General features: G+C 38.3%; 3 protein-coding genes across 13 annotated transcripts in view; 1 reads left to right on the top strand and 2 right to left on the bottom strand.

Annotated features, from left to right (window-relative positions):
- Positions 1-7,717, bottom strand: part of LOC100690044 (rho guanine nucleotide exchange factor 28) — a 46,305-nt gene extending 38,588 nt beyond the window's left edge. For 4 of the 8 annotated variants that reach the window (XM_025897034.1, XM_025897036.1, XM_025897035.1 and 1 more), the window contains exons 1-5: positions 7,472-7,717; positions 6,614-6,646; positions 2,154-2,295; positions 912-1,021; positions 503-689 (exon numbers count right to left, since the gene is read on the bottom strand). In XM_025897034.1, the coding sequence (XP_025752819.1) occupies positions 503-689; positions 912-1,021; positions 2,154-2,295; positions 6,614-6,646 (472 nt within the window). In that variant the 5' untranslated portion in view covers positions 7,472-7,717. The remainder of the gene's footprint in view (positions 1-502; positions 690-911; positions 1,022-2,153; positions 2,296-6,613; positions 6,647-7,471) is intronic. The other 4 variants (XM_025897039.1, XM_025897038.1, XM_025897040.1 and 1 more) reach the window with 1 other exon arrangement.
- Positions 7,718-7,902: 185 nt separating this feature from the next.
- Positions 7,903-17,264, bottom strand: utp15 (UTP15 small subunit processome component). 3 transcript variants are annotated; one of them, XM_025896924.1, is made up of 12 exons: positions 17,248-17,264; positions 14,170-14,281; positions 13,610-13,702; positions 13,262-13,446; positions 12,246-12,424; positions 11,729-11,854; positions 10,737-10,872; positions 10,409-10,493; positions 10,057-10,212; positions 9,777-9,878; positions 9,448-9,581; positions 7,903-8,604 (listed from the first exon to the last, which is right to left on the bottom strand). In XM_025896924.1, exons 2-12 carry the CDS (start codon positions 14,257-14,259, stop codon positions 8,304-8,306), a joined length of 1,587 nt encoding a protein of 528 aa, XP_025752709.1. In that variant the 5' UTR covers positions 14,260-14,281; positions 17,248-17,264; the 3' UTR covers positions 7,903-8,303. The 3 variants fall into 3 exon arrangements, with proteins under 3 accessions (XP_025752709.1, XP_003451132.1, XP_025752710.1); XM_003451084.5 differs by lacking the exon at positions 17,248-17,264 and adding an exon at positions 14,872-15,065; XM_025896925.1 differs by lacking the exon at positions 17,248-17,264 and adding an exon at positions 14,872-15,065 and having other exon boundaries at positions 14,170-14,273.
- LOC100690582 (transcription factor BTF3) lies at positions 15,316-18,841 on the top strand. 2 transcript variants are annotated; one of them, XM_005473537.4, is made up of 6 exons: positions 15,316-15,435; positions 17,287-17,355; positions 17,438-17,551; positions 17,894-18,095; positions 18,200-18,253; positions 18,476-18,841. In XM_005473537.4, exons 2-6 carry the CDS (start codon positions 17,287-17,289, stop codon positions 18,520-18,522), a joined length of 486 nt encoding a protein of 161 aa, XP_005473594.1. In that variant the 5' UTR covers positions 15,316-15,435; the 3' UTR covers positions 18,523-18,841. The 2 variants fall into 2 exon arrangements, with proteins under 2 accessions (XP_005473594.1, XP_025752712.1); XM_025896927.1 differs by lacking the exon at positions 15,316-15,435 and adding an exon at positions 16,646-16,853.
- The last annotated feature ends 28 nt before the right edge of the window (positions 18,842-18,869 follow it).

Genomic DNA, 18,869 nt, shown 5'->3' with positions numbered 1-18,869 from the left:
CTAGGGCTACTTCCAGATGGAAAGGCTCTATTAACCACATTACATGCTGCTTAATTGGCTTTGATGAATTTAACAGAAGAACACGTGGGACCATGTTCACTTCCGATTTCAGCCTGGTGAGCATGGAAAATGGGAATGATGGCTGAGGAGAAGGTGGGCGGAGGGGTTGCAGAGTTGAAGAGTTCAACCTCCTGGCATAGTTACCAGGACAGTGCTGAGTGATGCATTATGACAAAGGCTGTCAGCTACATTTCTAATCACTAACTGCCCACTTTTTGGTTTTTTGTCTGTAAATCAACTCTTTAATTAAAACCTCTCCCTCTAACATCCCATTTTCCAAGCTACAACTTTGTTTGGATAAACAGAGTGTACCATTTTAAACATTTTCAATTTTTAATATTTTTAAATACATTTTTTCATGAAATAAAAACTGCATTTTATGTGTTTTTGATCAGCACAACTGTATAGGAATCCCTCTTCTGCAAGATAAGACAGCTCTCACCGTCTCCACTGTGGCTCCCGAGTACATTCCAGTTTGGGGGGATATCGAGGTTAGCCATGGCCAGGGCCACTCGGCGATCCATAGCCCAATGGGAGCTCTGCTGGCCCAGGTTGAAGAGGCTGCTCAGCTCTTTATGATCCGTGGAGTTCAGACAATGTCCATGGATTACCAGGTGCTCTGCGAGGTCCTGTAAGGGTACCAGTTATGAATAAGATACAATCAGGTGTAACTGAAGAGCTCTACAAAACATTATTTTCACTGCTGCCTTTGTATTGGAGTGTTTCCTATTCCAATACAAAAATGTCAGTAGGATTCTTTCCAATTATATGAACTAAAAAGCAGTGCACAACAAAAAACTGTATTAACATGTAATTTTTACCACAAGCACATTTTTTTTGGCTTTTCTTACCTGAGCATCATCATGAACATACTCTAATGAAGCCTCGCCTACCCAGGTGAGGGGTATAGTTTCAGAGCACAGGTATGCCTGGACAGAAACCATCTCTGCCAGATTATGGCCTAAGCAAGCACAACAAAAGTTATATTTAACATCAGTTAAATACACAATATCCTTTTATATGAAAAAGAGCTTCTTTTGCACAGTATGATTCTGTCACTGGATGGAACAAAAAACTCCAAAAGTTACAGATTTTTTTGTTCAAACTGTTTTTAATAAACGGAAATAGAAGCCAAAAAGGGTGAAAGGAAATCTATCAAAAGGATTTATGGTTTGTGAGAAATGAGTCAACACTACAAAAACACACCATGGTTACAGGGCTTTAAGAATGCCTCCAAGCCTTGGATATGTTTGAGTATCAGCTTTTCTTTTTGGATGCTAACAAAGGCACTTTTCGTTTTCTGCATTGAGTTAGTATATTTGAGCCTGCAGGACTGCCTGTTGTTTGTGTCAACCTACACAGAGGCTCAGTAATAATGACATATTGTTCATGGAGCTGTTTCGCTCCTATGTGGAAGCTGCTAAGATTCTGCACCCTGTCAGAGCTCAAGCCACTGTAGGGACTTGTTTATGTGTAAGCCGGTATGCTTGAAGATTCAAATACATACTTCTTTTAGGTATTATGATACATAAAAGGGAAAGAAAAAGTGGAAAAACCTGGGATTGCTAGAATATACTAATGTTTACATTTGTAAAATATCAAAATATGGCATAAGACATGAGAACATAAAACCCCTCATTTCTTTATATTTTGCTTCCAAAGAGCCAAACTTTCATGTAATTTTTATGGGGTTTGTTAAGCAATAGCTTCATGATATCCAAATAAGTGAAGGCCAAAAGAAGTGGCAGACCTAAAAAACATTAAAATGAAGGAACACTACCTGAAAATCATGTTCTTAAGAAATAGGGGGAAAAAATCCAGCAAAGCTGTGACACGGGATCCGAGAGAAGCATCTTGTTATTCAGTTGATTTATCTACTGTTCATGAAAGCTTCATCAGAAATGCTCTTATTGGAAGGGTGGCTGTTAAGAAGCAATCTTAAGGTACTGAAACAGGGAGGAAACTATATTTCCATGTATGTTCGCCATATGTATTTCTAATATTCCTAGCAAAATACAAAGAAATAGAGGGTGATTTAAGACTTTTACACAGTACTATACATGTAATACTACATCAGAAAATCATGAACATACCGGGCACAATAAAGCAGAGCATGACATCACTGTGAGCCCTGGTAACATGGATCAGTGTGGATCCTTCCAAAACAATGTAAACCTCTGCATCTTCTGGCGCAGAGTCAAAACCGTCCAGCAATGCAAATACCTTTGCTTCGCCCTGAGATAAATGAATGTGGGAGAGGTCGAGAGGAAAAACAAAGAAGAAAGACGCTACCGATCAAAAACAATACATCTATTGTTAAGTATACAGGCTCATTTTAGAGCAAGACTTTATTCTGATTCTGATGTTCTAGATTTCTGTAAAGTACACCAAATCCCCTGATAGCGTTCCTCTCGAGGGTACAATAAACCATCCCCCCCTCAATAAAAACAGGAATGCCTTAGTGTCTCCTCAAAGACCTGCCCTGATCCAGACAAGCTACAAGACTTTAGATTTCTCATTTAAGGCAAAAGAAAGAATGAAAAAAGGTTTGAACAGTCACACAAATAAATAAAAATAATAATAATGATAAATAATAAATAAATCGACTAGTACATATCTAAAAATAAGACATCCTATAACTGTTCTGTTAATTACATTAAAACAATACAAGCCTTTCAGGACACCAGGAAATCTGATTTGCTGAGACCTTGAGGTTTTATATATTTAAAGAATATTTATGTTATATTGAAAGCACAAGCTATTCATTTTTTTAACTTGTCAGCTAAAAAGTGGCAAGCTGTTCATATGGCGATTGTGAGAAATCAGCTGCTTATTCACACTTTCAGTAAATACAAACAACACTAGCATTCAATCAATCTTCTTAGTAACCACCTGAGAAAGTCTAGCATTCACTCTTTAATCACAAATACTTATAAATGCATCCACTATGTTCTTTGGCTAGTTGCTACTTATGCAGTCTGCAAAAGCTTTTAACAGATTTCTGCATCTTTGCACATTTCTGGGTCCATGCTGTTGTCTTCGTGTGATGTTTCCACTTTGAATACATGGTTATAACTAATGCAACCAAAAGATTTCAAGTATAAAGGCTGAACATGAACTAGCTTTACTAGCTACAAAATAAAAGCTTCCCAGGCTAGTTGCCTTTTAACAGAGCTGCTGCTTTTTCACCACCATGCAACAGTCACAGGGGAAGAAATCTATTGTAGACGATATCAATTTGTCCACCTACAGTGGCCTCAATAGACCAGTGTATTGAGGCCACAAGACATATTGTGTGGGTTATTCTTGGAAACCTATCAAAAGACTGACTGAGCCGGGAGTAGAGGAACAGGCCTGAGGAAAAAACAAAGCTGCAGCCAAAATGTAAGTCCTAAAGGTAAGGTTTACCGTGAAATGCAATATACATTACAGATTAGTGTAGATGGCTTAAGAGTGTATTTTCAGTAGTCTTTCTTTTGGCCTCAACAGCTGACCTGATTTCTCATGGTTAATAAAACCAGAGGGTTTTTGTTTTCACTCCTCTTATTGACTAAAAAAGGGACACTTTGAGTAATCCTGCCTCCATTTCTCTTTGTCTCACCTAATCCAAGCTTCGTGTTCACTTATCTATTTCTTCATGTCTGGAAGACTTGACATAGAGAAAATCAGGTTTACCACAAATCCTCAAACGTCAACCAGGCTTCTCCTGGACACTCATTAAGACTCTCCACATCTGTATGATTGACCAGATGGTGACCACTAATGATTATGTGGTCACTAAACGAAATACTGGAAATATCTGTTGATACTGCCAGAGGCAGCAGAAGAATGGATTGGAGCAGACTTTCAAACAAAGCTATTTCTGGTGCTTTCTATGATATGAAGTGTGCCAGTGTGGCCATATGCTACTTTTTACTTTGTCTTGCACCTTGAAGGATAGCATATTATTATGTGGATGTGAGCACATACACCAATCAGCCACAATATCAAAACCACCTGTTTAGATCCAAGTGATGCTGCCAAAACAGCTCTGACTTGCTGAGGTATGAGCATGAGAGCTCTGTGCTTGTCTTGTGGTGCCTGACACAGTGATGTTGGCAGCGCATCCTATAGGTCCTGCCAGTTGCTGGGTGGGCTGCCTCCAAGGATCAGGCTTGTTCGATTGGTTTGACTCGGCCAGTTCAATTGTTCTGCTCTTTTTACTGTTACTCACGTTGTTCTGTTTTCACGAAGGGGTGTGCTAGGTTTGTTATAATACTTAGGTTAATGTTATGTTTCAAAAATATTATCCAGAAAATGCAGAAATCCAATGTTATACACTTGGCCAAATGCATTGTTGTGTTGCTAAGTGATCTGCACTAATACAACAAAGCATTTTTCTCTATGTGATCAAATTATCCTATAAAGTCTAATTAAACGTGCTGGAAGCTTTGGTTGATCATATATTTTCACAAATGGTGAAATCACTAAATCAGTCTTTAGTTAATGTAACTGATGAACCAACCAGACTGCAGTGTTCAAAATCATTGAAGAAAAAACATACAGAAAGTCCTGAGTGCAGACGTTTCCTGCTATAGCCCTGCTGCCTCTAGGTTGAACACTGCATTGTAGTGAGATGAGCAGTGTTATTCATCTTAACTGTCAATGACTCTTATGAGAGATTGGTATATATTTAGAAAATGAAGGCCAACTGGTGTATAGGCCCACGTGGCCAGAGGAAAAACAGTATTCTGTCATTTTTAGAAGCTTGACATGAAATAGGAAATAAAACACAGGAGATGGTAATGACATTAGTGAAGGCTGTAACATGCTAGAACAATCACTGAAAAAGACTGAACAAGTATGGCTTGTTTGGATTGCCAGGAGAAGGTTTCTTCTCTCTAAAAAGAAGTTGGTAACACAGCTTAGGTCTGCAAAGTTGCACCCTAACAAATCAAGACTTCTGGAACAACGTCCTTTGGACAGAGGAGACCAAAGTGGAGATGGTCGTAATGCACAGTCCCACATTTGGGAAAAAAACAAGCACAGCATATCAGCACAAACAGCCAAAGGACCTGGGCACATTGGAGTCATTGAGTGGACCATCTGTCTGCCAAAGTATTCTAGAGTCAAACTGTCCCAACAGTTAAAGCTTGGCTGAAACTGGGTCATGCAACAGGACAATGATCCCCACAAAACACGATTACTTCAAGTTACTGCTGCTGAAGGTGGTTCTACAAGAAACTGATCATGGGGTTTAGTCAGATCATTGAATTTTCACAATAGTAACAGACACACACTTTCAGACACATGCTTTCAAGTTTTAAAAAATTGTAATAACTATCAGGAGCAAGAAATTAGTTATGCCTTCCCTCAACAATCATCACTATCACTAAAAAGTTTACATGTTCAATGCATTGTTTTGAGGGCCGAAACATTAGAAAAAAAACTATTAACATTGTCATTAATCTATGACTTTACATCCTAAACACTGCTGTTGTTAGCATTGTCACTGTGAGCAACCAAGCGGTGCTATTTTGCTCCAAACTCACTGAGTTGCTGGCTTGGTTATTGACTATCATTCTTAACCCACATGCAATCTTCTTCAGTTTTGCCTTCAGCTTTTAAAAATCAGTTGTTGCATAAAGAGTGAAGCTCTACTGAATGAAGGTGCAACATTTGAGGAGTAGGTGTTTCATTACACAAAATAGTCATGGTAGTGTGTCTACATTAAGCATTGGTTGACCTTTAAATAACCTCAAATGAAAGGAAAACACCAAATAAAACACATACTCTTATAGATTACTGAAGTAACTTGAAGTGTGAGCAACACATCTGCCTTTGATCTCGAGAGAAGCATTATTTTGCTTACACTGTTTGGTCACCAAACCAATAAAAATAATATTTGACCAAAGTCATGCCCTGTTTGTGTACAGCTTAATCACAGGCAGCAGGGGTTCAAAGGGTTACCATGATCAAAAACACCACAAGTCAAATACACAGCAAATACAATTTCTCTTTCATCTCTGAGTAAGTAAAATACAAATAAAAAACATCACTGGGAATGAATCACGGAGTTACTGATTTGCTAGGTAGATACACAAATGCCAGAATGTTATTGTCACCTATGTGCTGATGGATATGTTTATTTTTTTTCCTGAGTTACTCTGAATTAGTGTTCAAAAGCAAAGAAACAAACAAACAAAAAACCAACAAAACACAGAAATGATTTATTCATATGTCTGAAAACACCATTTCCATCAACACAGTGAAACGCTCACACACGGTTCACATTTAAATAAACCGTACAGAGAAACTACAGCTAACGTGATGAACAGACATAGGAAGACATATCAGTCACACCCTTTCAGACACAGCATTTGTTCCACTTTCCATAAACATAGCGTTTTAATCGTGAGCACAATCTGTCAGTGACTTTCATTTTCTATAAACAAGGCTGCCGATCTCTCAATGAATTCCAAACTCAATTTTTAGAGATTTTCCAGAGGGAAAACTAACTGTTGAGATTAATTTAAGAAGCTGATCTAGACTGCAAACTGGGGCGCATACTTACATACAGAGGCACTTTCCTTCTGCTCAGTTCCATCTGCAGGGAAGACAAACATAAAACAAAAAGATAACTGAGAGACTAAAATGAAATAGAGAAAACACACCGCACACTCGGTGTGGTCATGTGACTACCCATTACCCCTTTTGTTATTTTGGTTATTCTGCTTTTTCCTCTGATCCTGAAGAGATTACCAAACCTTTTATGTGCCGTGCTGAGTCAGGGGTCCTGTGATGAGACAGGATAATCTTTTGATCCCAAGTATAATGATTTTAATGATGATACTATTCTGCCTTTGTGTTTTGAAGCACCAAAACTCCAAATGTTCCCAAATCTGCTGTGTGTGTGTGTGTGCCTGCGTGTTTAGTAGGAAATCGATTGGATTTCAGCCTGCAGGGTTCAGATCTGTTCTCTATCAGTGGTCACTTCTTAAACTGGACACAACAGCTGTAACACAACTATTTTTAAAGAAAATATTTCCTTTTCTTGATTACTGCATTGCATTTACATTTAAAATGGCATATTTATTTAAAATATTATCAACTAAATATCAGAGTGTCAAAGGAAAACAATTTAAAGGGGGTAGGGGGACTTTGCACTATTTTGTAAATATGCTAGCTATATGACACAGCAGAAGTGCTCATCACAGTTGGGACGTCAGTGGCTATTTCTCATAAAATATCCTCCACCTATCTTTAGGTGCAATTGTATTTTTTCTTGATGGCTCAAAGTAATCTTACTTATTGCTAAAAGCTTTTTAAGCATGCTGTTTTAGGAGTCTTAACGAGTCAGCAAACTGTCAGTAAAACTACATGCAAAACACACACTGAACTCATTCCTCAAGTAAAATATTGATGCACCCACCTGCACAGGGGCTCAAACTCCGACAGAAGAACCTTGGCAGCACGCTTATATGTGGGGGAGAAAAATCCCTCTAATTCGGATTCATCCTCCTTTTGCTAACTGCTAATTCAACTGTCCGTATTTAGGCTACAAGTTGGGAAGTGGTCGACAGTCGGTGCTGATGCGTTTGCAGACTGAGAGCCTCAGCCTCCACTGACACAGCATCCTCTCCTGTCTCCGTTTAAGCCTTCTGTCTTCCGTCTGCTCACATGCAAATTCCTCCTTTACGAGTGAAAGTTCAGTTTCTTTGAGGTTACAGCGCCCCCCAATGGAGGGCGATAAAACTGTGCCAGGCTATATAAACAATCACATTCATATTAACAGTGGAAATTCACTGCGCAGTTACTCGAGCCTGTTGTTCAAAGCAATTGAATAATTATAATCAGTCAGTGTGGAAATGACAAACGACTTATTTTTTATTTGCTCATGAAACATTTACCAATGTCAGATATTATAAAAATACACACTCACAGTGAACTCAGCCACTACCATACATATACACACACTTGCATTTACAATTCGACTTGTAAATATAAGATTTCTAATACAAGAAATGCTTTGCTTTACATCCACACATTCAGATATTCTTCATACAGTAAATGTATGGTCTCTCTGATGCTTATTGTGCTAGTCACACTGAATTAAATCACCAGAGTGAGACTGTGGTTTCGTCAGTCTCTTAAAACTTGCACCTTTCCTTTTCGAAACGTCCTAGACAGGGGCTCTGCGTCTGATGGTCCAATAAGAAATGTTTTAAAGGTACTTAAACCCAGTCTAAAGTAGCTTATAAGTCTCAGGTGACCTGAAGCTGTGGTTTTGAGGTGCTTGGTTCTCCCTGAGTCAGACCGTTAGACTTGCCGATGCCAGAGCATGGCACCTCCTTTCTTGGAAGGGAGGAAGCAAACATTGTGTCCAACATGCCCAACACCTCCAAGAGTTCCTTCTGGTAATCGAGCTCTTTCTCCACAAGGTCCTGCAACCGCAGCAGCTGTCGGTCCACCAAGGGTGACTGGCCAATGATTGACTGATAGATGTCCAGGATCATCTCGGCTGCTGTTACGAGGACGGGAGTAAATCTGGCATCAACAAAGTTCCTGGAGGAAACAGAAAAAAAAGAATGAATGTGGGAAACATTTTTCTGCATGATCTGTTGTACAGCTGCAAACTATAAAACTCAAAACATTCAATTCAATGAGCCAAAACATTATGACTTCTCTTTTGGTACTTTTTGTGCCACCAAAGCAGCTCTAACCTGCTGAGGCACAGACATAGAGCACGCCAAGGCCTGATTTCTACTTCCATGGGGAATCTTTGTAGATTCCCCTACAACAGAACCTAAATAAGCGGCCACTGTTGTTGCCAGCATTTATGCTAGTGTCGGTGCATTATGTGGTAATTACCGTGTGGTTGTGTCCCATGTTTTATATGGGGTACTAACCATGATAGAAACAAAAAAAGAACACAAAATGCAGGGAGCTATGGTACTTTCTGTGACGCGTTTTCAGAATTCAGACAGCTATTTTTAAATTCTACACTAGACAAAAGATGTAAAGTAATAGTACTTATTTTAGACACAAGTGTTGTCCTACAAATTTGTAAATCACCATACTTACATCAGTCAAAGGGGATTTTTTTGTGCCAAAGGTTCTTTACCCTGTAGCAGGTACTTTAAAAAAAAAATTCCTGCAGTGCAGACACACAAAATTGGAGCGACGTCTTCCAAGAATTAGAGGAACTACACAAAAAGTTCTGTGGTCCAAAAGTGCCCAGAATTGATTAGGTATTAATAACTGTCCATTTTTGATAAATAAAACATCAATTACGAGCACTGATCAAATAATTAGTGTAATTTTGTTTAGACCTTGAGGCTGTTATTCACTTCGTTTGTGGGGGGTCACAATGTTAACGTTATGGCTTAGTTTTCTCTGGCATCTCACCCGATGAGGAAGTTGAGCAACTGAGAGAGCCCTCGTTCATCCCTTCCTGCCAGTGCATTCTTCAGTGTTCCTCTTCTATCCAGCTCCTTTATAACAGCCATGGTGATCTCAGGCTTTCTGAATCTGATCCATGTCTACAAACAAAAAATCAATACCTTTGAACATTAAACACAATAAAACTTTAAACTTTTATTTTCCCAAAATAACTGCACGTACTGTTGTGTACTGCCGACTGTAAAATGAACAACATAGTGACTAAAAGGCACCTCAACAATGACATGAAGTATTTAAACCTTGATGCCAAAACTATAAATCAATAAATCGCATACCTCCAGAGCTGTATCCAAAGCCTTGGATACGTTAAACCTTCGAAGTTGCTTGTCATATTTGGCCAAATGTTCTTTGACAGGCTTACTGACAAGATAATCATCCTAGAGAAGAACCAAGAAATGAATGAATCAAAGGTGAGAAATCAAACAGTCTCATGAGTCAATCTGATTTCGTGTTAACACTTATTTAGCACATTAAGAAACTATCATCTATTTAGACCTTGCATTACATCTCAGAATGATTTTCGCACCTTCTACATGTTACTAATTGTGAACTTGCCTGTTTAGGGACATAATTTTTCCCTTTCACAAAGACACGATACGATGGACGGCGCCTCTGTTGGCCAGCTATTTCCTTTGAATCTTCTTGGTTTTTCCTGTGTTTGATACTCAGAATACTGTTGGTCATACCCACAACAATGGACTCATCATCCGGCTAAAAAGAAAGAGATATTCAGAGTTTTACTTTAATCAATTAAAGAAGCAGAATGAATTCTTATAGTTGATCTCTCCCATCTAAGCTCACTTTGGTGGGGTACAATTCAGTGAATGCACTTCATCTACAGAGAAGTTGAAATAGTAAATAAAATATATATTTTAGCAACTAACAAAGGGTCAAGTGCATGACTTACAGCCAAAGCCAGACTGAGGATAGAAGCAGCATAGTCAAAGTTGTGGACCACTTTGTAGTTTGTTGTGCTGTACACCTTCACGTGCCTGGAAGACAAACAGAGGATATGCATTAAATCAAATTCAATTATTCAGTCTTTATTTATAAAGGGTGGTTCAAATGAGAGTAACTTTTCTTTCATGAACGCCCTATGTACACAGAATGAAACCAAGCACATGATTTACAAATGTACTATTAACTAAATATTCAGCATTGTGATGTTTGACTCCACCAGTTAGAACATTTCCTCTTTCTTTGTTATGACAGACCTGCATGCGTTTGACATTTACCTGTCGAGAGAAGCTGACAGCAGTCTCTGTCCGTTGCTGCTGAGAGCCAAACTTGTGACAGTTTTGTGATGGTTCTTCAGTGACACCAGAGGCTGGCCTCCTTTTAGCAGATCCCACACCTTCACATGCCGCCCTCCTGAAAAAAAAAGTGATTGAAGGTTTTTTAATGCTGTGGTTAACCATGATTAAATATAATGTAGGGTTTGTGAATGAGGGCACGTAATAAAACAAAAATATTGTAACGTTTGTCTGAACTGCAGCCACAGTGAAGCATGAAATGGACTGCTGTTGTTGCCCTATGTGGTAGTCCAAGAAAATTAAGTTCTAAATAAATATTTAACAAGTACTAAATAAGTACTTAACACAAGTTATTCCAAGTAGTTGCCATAGCAGCTGGATAATTTGGCATAGATTTTACACCAGATACCATTCCTGACACAACTTTCCCATTTATTCAGCCTTAGGACTGGCACATAAAAATGAAATCATTAAATTGCGGTCTATGATGCTTTTCCTTATTTTCTACAATATATGTAGTGTTAGGATGGTGGATGCTCATATTAAACATGGCCAAAGTTTCAAATAATGAAGTCAGCATATGTACAGGTAATCCGTATAGGCCAATAGACCCAGGTTTCAGCCTGGTTCAAGTGGTCAGTTTTAGACAGTTTTCTCCTACTCTTGTGTCGGTAAAAGACAAAGGACATCCTTCAAATTGTCATTTCATAAAAAGGTTGTGAGGATAGCAGATCCACCCATCTACTAAGAAGAGTACTGGCTTAAAGGTAGGTTATTTGTAGCTATGTCTAGTTTCAGACGATAGATTACTAGGGGCAGCACCTAGGCCCAGTGCAAGATAAACACGGATTATTTTAAACTGCAGATGACTGAAAGTATGCCAACGGATTCCAGGAAGTAAAAAAGGCGTGAAGCTTAAAATTAGCTCAATAGACAGTCATTGTTTGAATGATATGAATTATACTGGTGACTACCTGCAGACACAAGAAGTCCCTCAGAGGGATAGAGGAGGACACTCTCCACTGGCTGGCCATGGTCCATGGTTATCACACTCTTTTCCACTCTGGCATCAAACAGTTTCACTGTGTGGTCATATGATCCTAGAAAAAGAGCATCAAATGTTAGTCACACAAAATCAGGCCAAACTTTTTCATCCTTGTAAACATCCTTCCATCTGCAGCATCACTTGATTCAACAATAAAGGGTAGCATTTGGAGTGAGATTATGTAGTTTTTCTGCAGTTACTGACTTTGAATATGAATTAGTGTACTTCTGTCTTAACATTACATTAATGAGATTACTGTTCTTTGTTTGAATCCTCCATTATGTGGTGCAGGAGATGTTTTTCTTTCATTACATGACTGTTGGTAAAAACTGCACTCGAAATTGAAACATAAAGTGAGTGTGATTGATGCCAACAGGGCAAAATGTTAACTTCCTGTCCTCCTCTCAATATTTCCACAGAGAATTAAAAATGATCTTCTATCTCACCAGTTATGAAGAGATCTCTGTTGAGTTTGCTCGTGACACCACAGCGAATGTAATCTGTGTGCTCTCTGTAGGTGGTGAGCTCAGTGGCATTTGGAATGTCCCAAAGTCGACATGTATAGTCATCCGACCCTGTGAGGATCTGGTAACGGTCTGAGGTGAAGTCTGTTAAATGTACTGCCCTGGGAAAAAAAATAAAAACAAATGACATGATTTTTATCAGTTCACGTTCGAGATTGCACTTTTATAAGTCAGAAGTACAGGCTGTCAGAATTCTTGATGTCATCATCAAATTCAGTCGATGGATCACTCAAGAAATCATCATTCAACTACTCCTTTACTAAAAAAAACAACCTCATAAGACACTGTCAGCTCATCAGGGCCATTCAGACATTTTAACAGGACATCAGCATTATGTCTTTAGTGGTGGACCATTGATTTCTAATGTGGAGAGTATCCACCTGGTGGGCCATAGAAGTATTGCAGGTGAACAGGTAATAACCAATAAGACTGAAATTAAGTTTGAAATCATCAAAAATGTTTGAATAAACAATAAAATAAATCATTAGCAATAGTCATTAGTAACATGTTTTGATTTTTTTCTTTTGTAACTACCAGTGAAAGTGACATGCGGAAAGAAATTAGGCTGCTGAAAACTACAAGTAAGAATCCTCAACAATTCACTTAAATTTTATTACTAAAGATAAAAACACCACACAGCAACATGCTGTAAACCACAAACTTTAAATACTGATGATCTGTTTTGGTTCCTTCAAAGTTAGTGCTATAGAGGCTATATGTGAATATGTGGATTTGAAAGTGAGCAAGGAAAAACTGATACACAGGCACTTCCTCCTAACTGCCATCATAGCCAATTAGATGATAGTTAGAGTGCCAAGAATAGTAGTAACCTCAAAGTGCATCAGGAAGTTGAAATTAAGCTTATTTTGTAACCCTTCCTTTAAATTCTATGACAGAACACTTTGTCACAGTCAGACAGAGGCTTGTGTAAAACTTACTTTGTGTGTCCTTTAAACAGCCTAAGGGCCACCTTGCCACTAACATCAAATAGTCGCACGACAGAGTCCTCACATCCTGCCACAAGGAGCTGACCATCTGACCTGAACCTCCCACAGTAAGCTGTATCCTTAAAACGGGTAAATGACTTGACAGGCTCCTGGGAAAATGGCCCATAAATGTGGATCTGTAACAAAATGAGTGTTTGAATTAGACGACATCTTAAACACATCCTGCATACTTAAAAGTTTATTACTCATTAAGAACTCAGTATAAGCCAGAATTGTTAAAGTGAACCCAGATTAAACTGAGTGGAAAATTCTACATTAATACAAGCAAAGCTAACATACTCTTGTGAATGCTGTCACAGCAAAATTATGTGGAGTCACCGGGGAGAAGTCTATGCTTGTGACTGCGCCAAATTCTTTTATCTGGACTGGAGCCTGTAGGAAGAGAAACAAAGTAAGACGAGAAAAGAATTTAAAGCAATTATTAGTAAATGTCATCCATCCATGTTGTCCAGAGGCAGACAACCAATCATGTTAATGTTGAAACATATGATCAATTTAGAATCACCAGTTAAGCATGTTTTTGGACATCTTGCTGTGAGGCGACAGTGCAAACAACTACAGAACAGTGCCACAGTAATTAAAATTTAATTTTTTTTCAACATATTTTGTTATTTATTCATATTCCAATTCCACAGTCTGAATATCCTGAAGAGTTAGTCTTCTGATAAGTGTAACTCTGCTATTAAGCTATTATATTGACAATGACGCATTACTGAAATAGAAAGGTCTTACAATAACAAGTTTAGGGAACAATAAACAAACCAAAATGGTGATTATACCATAAAGGACATTTTTAGATGATAATAATCATGAAACCGCATAGGAGAGAAAAGTCTTACCTTGTAGTTTTTCCAGTAGAGTGTGTCTTGAGTGACTTTCTCTCCAAGTTTTGGATAAACTTGAATTTTTGTGGGTTTAAATGAAGCCATTTCTGTGCTGATCACTTTACGTCTGTGAAGATAAATAAGGGATAAAAACAGGGATACATATTTACTCTTCAAAACTGCAGGTAGAAAAACAAGAACTCCTTTTGTGACCAACAATATCCAAACGTACATTTCTGTCTAAAACTGACAATTTTATTTCGATTGTAATAGATTAGATTAATTTGATAATTTGACCCAACATTAACATGATGTAGCTTCAGTTTGGGAGTACAGCAGAATTCAGAATGTGACACTGTCACTGTGATTTTTCAACAACATTTAAACAGTTTTAAATTAAACCTTTTTTTGTTCAAAACGGACTGTATTGCAGTGCTCTCCACCTTTTACTTCGAATATTAGACCTTCCCGAGATTGGAACTTGCGAGCTAACGACTTTACTTCACTGTAACGCTTTGTTGTACATAACAATCGAAGACACGCACCCTCATTTTTTTTCCCGAATAGCTGAAAGTTTCACAAAGTTATTAGATTCAAATCAGACACAGTTAATTACTCGGACAGTGGCCCAACGTGTTCAGTAAGGCACAACTTAGCTAGCACACTGCACTTTAGCCAGCTAGCATTTTCTTCGTACTGAGCTCTGACGATTCTCACCTTTCAAGTGAAAAAGTCCAGAAGTCCAAACGTATTTTTTTCTTATGATATGCTGAAATTGGATGATACTGATATTGGCTGTCTAAGTAAACAAAAAGTTTCTCATGTTATCGAGTAATCACGTTGTCTCTCGTGAACAGGAGGACGCCATGACTACATGCGTGACTACTTCCGTTGTGGCATACCGTAAAATTTACACTAAATGATTACCTAAAGTGAAAGCCTTTATATTTATATGTATTTTTTTAATATATGTGATGGGTAATAAAACTAATAAAATGATAACATTTGGATTTTAAGTAAATATATGTATTTTTCTGCTAATGAAATCTGATCATCTTCAGTTGTGTCCCATATTTTTAACTACATTTAAAGTAGCTGTTTTGAAAGTTTTGAACTAATTTTTTTTTATTCGAAAACACTGGAATTAACGCTGTTTTTAAGTCACAGGACATATTTTGTAAGCTTTTTCGCCATCCGGCATCTAACGGCGTCACTTCCGGATTTCGCTCCTTTTTCCTGTCCCTTATCAACGGTGTGATCCGCGTGTTTACACACTCTCAGGTTAGTTCAGTACCGTCTACCCATTTTAGATTTTTTTAGACTCATGCAGTTTTACTCCTGACGTTTGAACATCCCCTCCACAGTCTTATTACGGGTTTAAACGCAATGACGGCATCAGCTGTACCTGAATGCTAACATCAGTTTAAGAGGCCTGGGCTAGTTCATTAGCTCGAATTGCTAACTAGCCAGTAGCTCATTTGACATAATTTGTGAATATTATTAGAATAAATAAGTGTCATGCCGTCAGGGTTTGATCAAAAAGCAGAAGTTTGCATCGTAAGAACATGTTGGGAAAGCGGGTTTATGACGTTTCAGGGCACTGACTTCAGCTGACCACCTCTGATTCATGAAGGGCTTAAGCCGAGACTTGCGGTGTGCAGCTATTTTTGGCCGGGACAGTTGTGCTTTCTCGTTAATTGCTTGAGACAACATAGCTCTGGTCGGGAGTTGGGGAAGTTTTAGGTTGGCACTTCGTTATTACCATTTTCATGTTTTATGTCATCGATTGATGGCGTATAGTTTTATAAATTGCTCCTTTGTTAGTCATAAGGGTATCCAGAGAGATCCTTCATACAAACTTGCATGTTTAATATTTGCGCGAGTCCCACATCTTGCTCAGCTTCTAAATGAAAAATGAGTAGTTAACCAAATTTAGTTCTGAGTAATTGTGTCAAGGGAGATTTTTTTTTGTTTTCCCCAAATGACTGACTTTCGTAAGCAGTGTTGGTCAAGTTACTTGAAAAAAGTAATCAGTAACTAATTGCTGATTACTTCCCCCAAAAGTAATCCCGTTACTTTACTGATTATTTTTTAAAAGTAATTAATTACTTAGTTACTTTTTAAAAACACGATTTACAGCCTGAATAAGTGATAAAGCAATAGATCTTTAAGCCCAATTCTACTTTTTCTGCATAATCCATCATACAAAATGTAATCAAATGGAAAAGTCTCTTTTTAAAACTTGTTTTATTAGTTTTAATCTTTTAACTTTATGCATCAAGCAAAAATTAAATTATATGCAACATTCTCTGACTGGAGGAAATTTGTTTAACATTTAAACCTATTTTCTGCACATTCCAGCACATACAATAAAATATTTTTTTGTGTTTACACTCACTCTTTCAAATAAATGCAAGTGAAACACAGCAGAAAGTAAATAAAATCAAAGACTCAGCGGTCCTGTTGCTCTATTTTCACCTGTCTAGCAGGCGGATGTTTGCCCTCGTGCAGGTGTGCCGCAGCGGTTAGTGGAAGAATCCGCGAGTTTGTCTGTGAATTTCCCATTCCGTGGTAGCATAGTCGGTGCTTGCTCGGAAGTTAAGGGGTTTTTTCGCTGTAAAAAGAAGTTTTCTTCCCACGCAGTGAACAGCGGATGCTAATGTTTTTGTCACTTTTTACGGAATCAAACTCAAAGTAAGGTCAGTACTTCCACGCTTTAAACGCTGCACGCTCATACTCTCTCCCGCACTCGTTATATTATCCATTGTTGATCTGCACACAGCTGTTGCCACGAACGTCGCACTCGCTTACGTCATTGTCATGAGACACTCTCACAAAAAAAATCACGGTTTTAGTAACGCAGCGTGCTTACGGGAAAGTAACAGTAATCTAATTACCGTTTTTGCAATAGTAATCCCTTACTTTTTTCAAGTAACGAGTAAAGTAACGCGTTACTGCCCATCTCTGTTTGTAAGTAAGGCACTTCGTACTGAATCCCAGGTGGCTTTCCTTGGCAACTTTGCAAAGATACAAAGATTCTACAGTAATTTCTGTAAACACTAAAAAGAACTGTTTACAGCCAGACTAACCTACCTTTTAATATATATATATATCTGTTGTGTCTAACATTAGATGAAGGAGTCGATAATGAACCAGGAAAAGCTTGCCAAACTGCAGGCTCAGGTCCGCATAGGCGGCAAGGTGAGTCGGTTTCATATGCTAGAAACTGGGTGTAATCTTTGAGTTGTGAGTTAATATCGACTCTAATGTTTCTGCTCTTTAGGGGTCAGCTCGCAGAAAGAAGAAGGTGGTGCACAGAACGGCTACGGCAGATGATAAGAAGCTGCAGTTTTCCCTGAAGAAACTGGGAGTCAACAATATCTCTGGCATTGAAGAGGTACAGCAGGTTCTTTCTGTAATGTACAGCACAAAATAGGCAGTCATTCACATTTAATGGATTTACAGTGCTGAAATGTATTAATAAGCAATGTTAAGATACTGAAGTACTTTTTAAATGTTAAACTTCATTGGTTCTGAGGAAAAAAAACAGCATTTTAGATAAGCTTTGCTTTTTTTAAAGGAAATAAAAGAGAATCTGTGGTGTAAGCATGTTATTTGTAAGCCATCTGACTGGAAACCAGAGATGGTTGGAAAAGGGTGCTTGGAGTGTGTATTGTCTTCTTTTACACTTACCTTAAACTGTTTTCTTCCCCCACTCCCCACCTCACCACCACTTCAGGTGAATATGTTCACAAACCATGGGACAGTGATCCACTTTAATAACCCAAAGGTTCAGGCCTCCTTGGCTGCCAACACTTTTACAATCACAGGACACGCTGAGAACAAACAGCTCACAGAGATGCTTCCGGGAATCCTAAACCAGCTGGGAGCTGACAGTCTCACCAGCCTTCGGAGATTAGCAGAGAATCTGCCTAAACCAGGTGCCCACAGTGCTCTTTTCTTGACCTGTTTGTTTGCAGTAGATTTGAGTTCTTTCTCTCAAAATCTTTTTGTCTTCCCCCTTCCCTGCATTCTTAAATACCAGGAGACAACAAGGCTCCCATGGTTGCTGCTGAAGAGGAGGACGATGAAGTTCCAGGTAAGAAAATATGACCATCACGTTCAAGTCTGTCTATCACATGGGATACATGTCCCCTTATTTGGTTTAAAATGTTTAGTAACATATATACAAATGTGGATGTGAGTGTAAGGCAGGCTTCTGCCAACAATTCTAAGGGCTTATTCTTACTTGGGCAACGTTTTTGTTTTTTTGTCTTGATCTGCTATACACCCCTCTCTATTCTCCCTTTTCCATTTTCAGATCTCGTTGAAAACTTTGATGAGGCTTCAAAGAACGAAGCAAACTAACAACCACCAGCAAACATTCTGGAAAACCTTCTGGCTCGCCGTCCTTTGGCACAGAAGGTTCATCAGCTTTGTTCATCTGTTTTTGCTTTGTGTTCACAAAGTGTTACAGTTGGTATAAAACAAGTAAAATCAGCTTTTTATGGAAGCTTTTACGAAGCCTTTCGTGTCACTTGTTCTGCAGTACGAGTGAAATTATTTAAGTGGAATGTGCAAACCTTTTTATTTCTCACGCTGCCTCTTCTGCATTGTGATGTCCACACATTGAAAAATGTAATAGTGGAATGAATCATGTAATAAAAAATACTTTTCTCATTTATCATATGCTTTTTGCTGTTCTTTTTCAAATT

Source organism: Oreochromis niloticus, linkage group LG12 (assembly GCF_001858045.2).
Source record: "Oreochromis niloticus isolate F11D_XX linkage group LG12, O_niloticus_UMD_NMBU, whole genome shotgun sequence".
Classification (NCBI taxonomy): Eukaryota; Metazoa; Chordata; class Actinopteri; order Cichliformes; family Cichlidae; genus Oreochromis; species Oreochromis niloticus.
The sequence above is the reverse complement of the archived record's forward strand: the minus strand, read 5'-3'. Positions and strand labels throughout refer to the sequence as shown.

What these genes read in the sequence shown, in the direction of transcription:
- utp15 (XM_025896924.1), bottom strand. Translation starts at nt 14,259, where the DNA reads ATGGCTTCATTTAAACCCACAAAAATTCAAGTTTATCCAAAACTTGGA. An exon ending in CTGTTTAAAGGACACACAAA is followed by an intron (nt 12,425 to 13,261) that starts GTAAGTTTTACA and finishes TTTTTTTCCCAG; the next exon opens with GGCAGTACATTTAACAGACT. An exon ending in GGGACTTCTTGTGTCTGCAG is followed by an intron (nt 10,873 to 11,728) that starts GTAGTCACCAGT and finishes TTTTTTTTTCAG; the next exon opens with GAGGGCGGCATGTGAAGGTG.
- LOC100690582 (XM_005473537.4), top strand. Translation starts at nt 17,287, where the DNA reads ATGAAGGAGTCGATAATGAACCAGGAAAAGCTTGCCAAACTGCAGGCT. An exon ending in AGGTCCGCATAGGCGGCAAG is followed by an intron (nt 17,356 to 17,437) that starts GTGAGTCGGTTT and finishes TCTGCTCTTTAG; the next exon opens with GGGTCAGCTCGCAGAAAGAA. An exon ending in AGAGAATCTGCCTAAACCAG is followed by an intron (nt 18,096 to 18,199) that starts GTGCCCACAGTG and finishes CTTAAATACCAG; the next exon opens with GAGACAACAAGGCTCCCATG.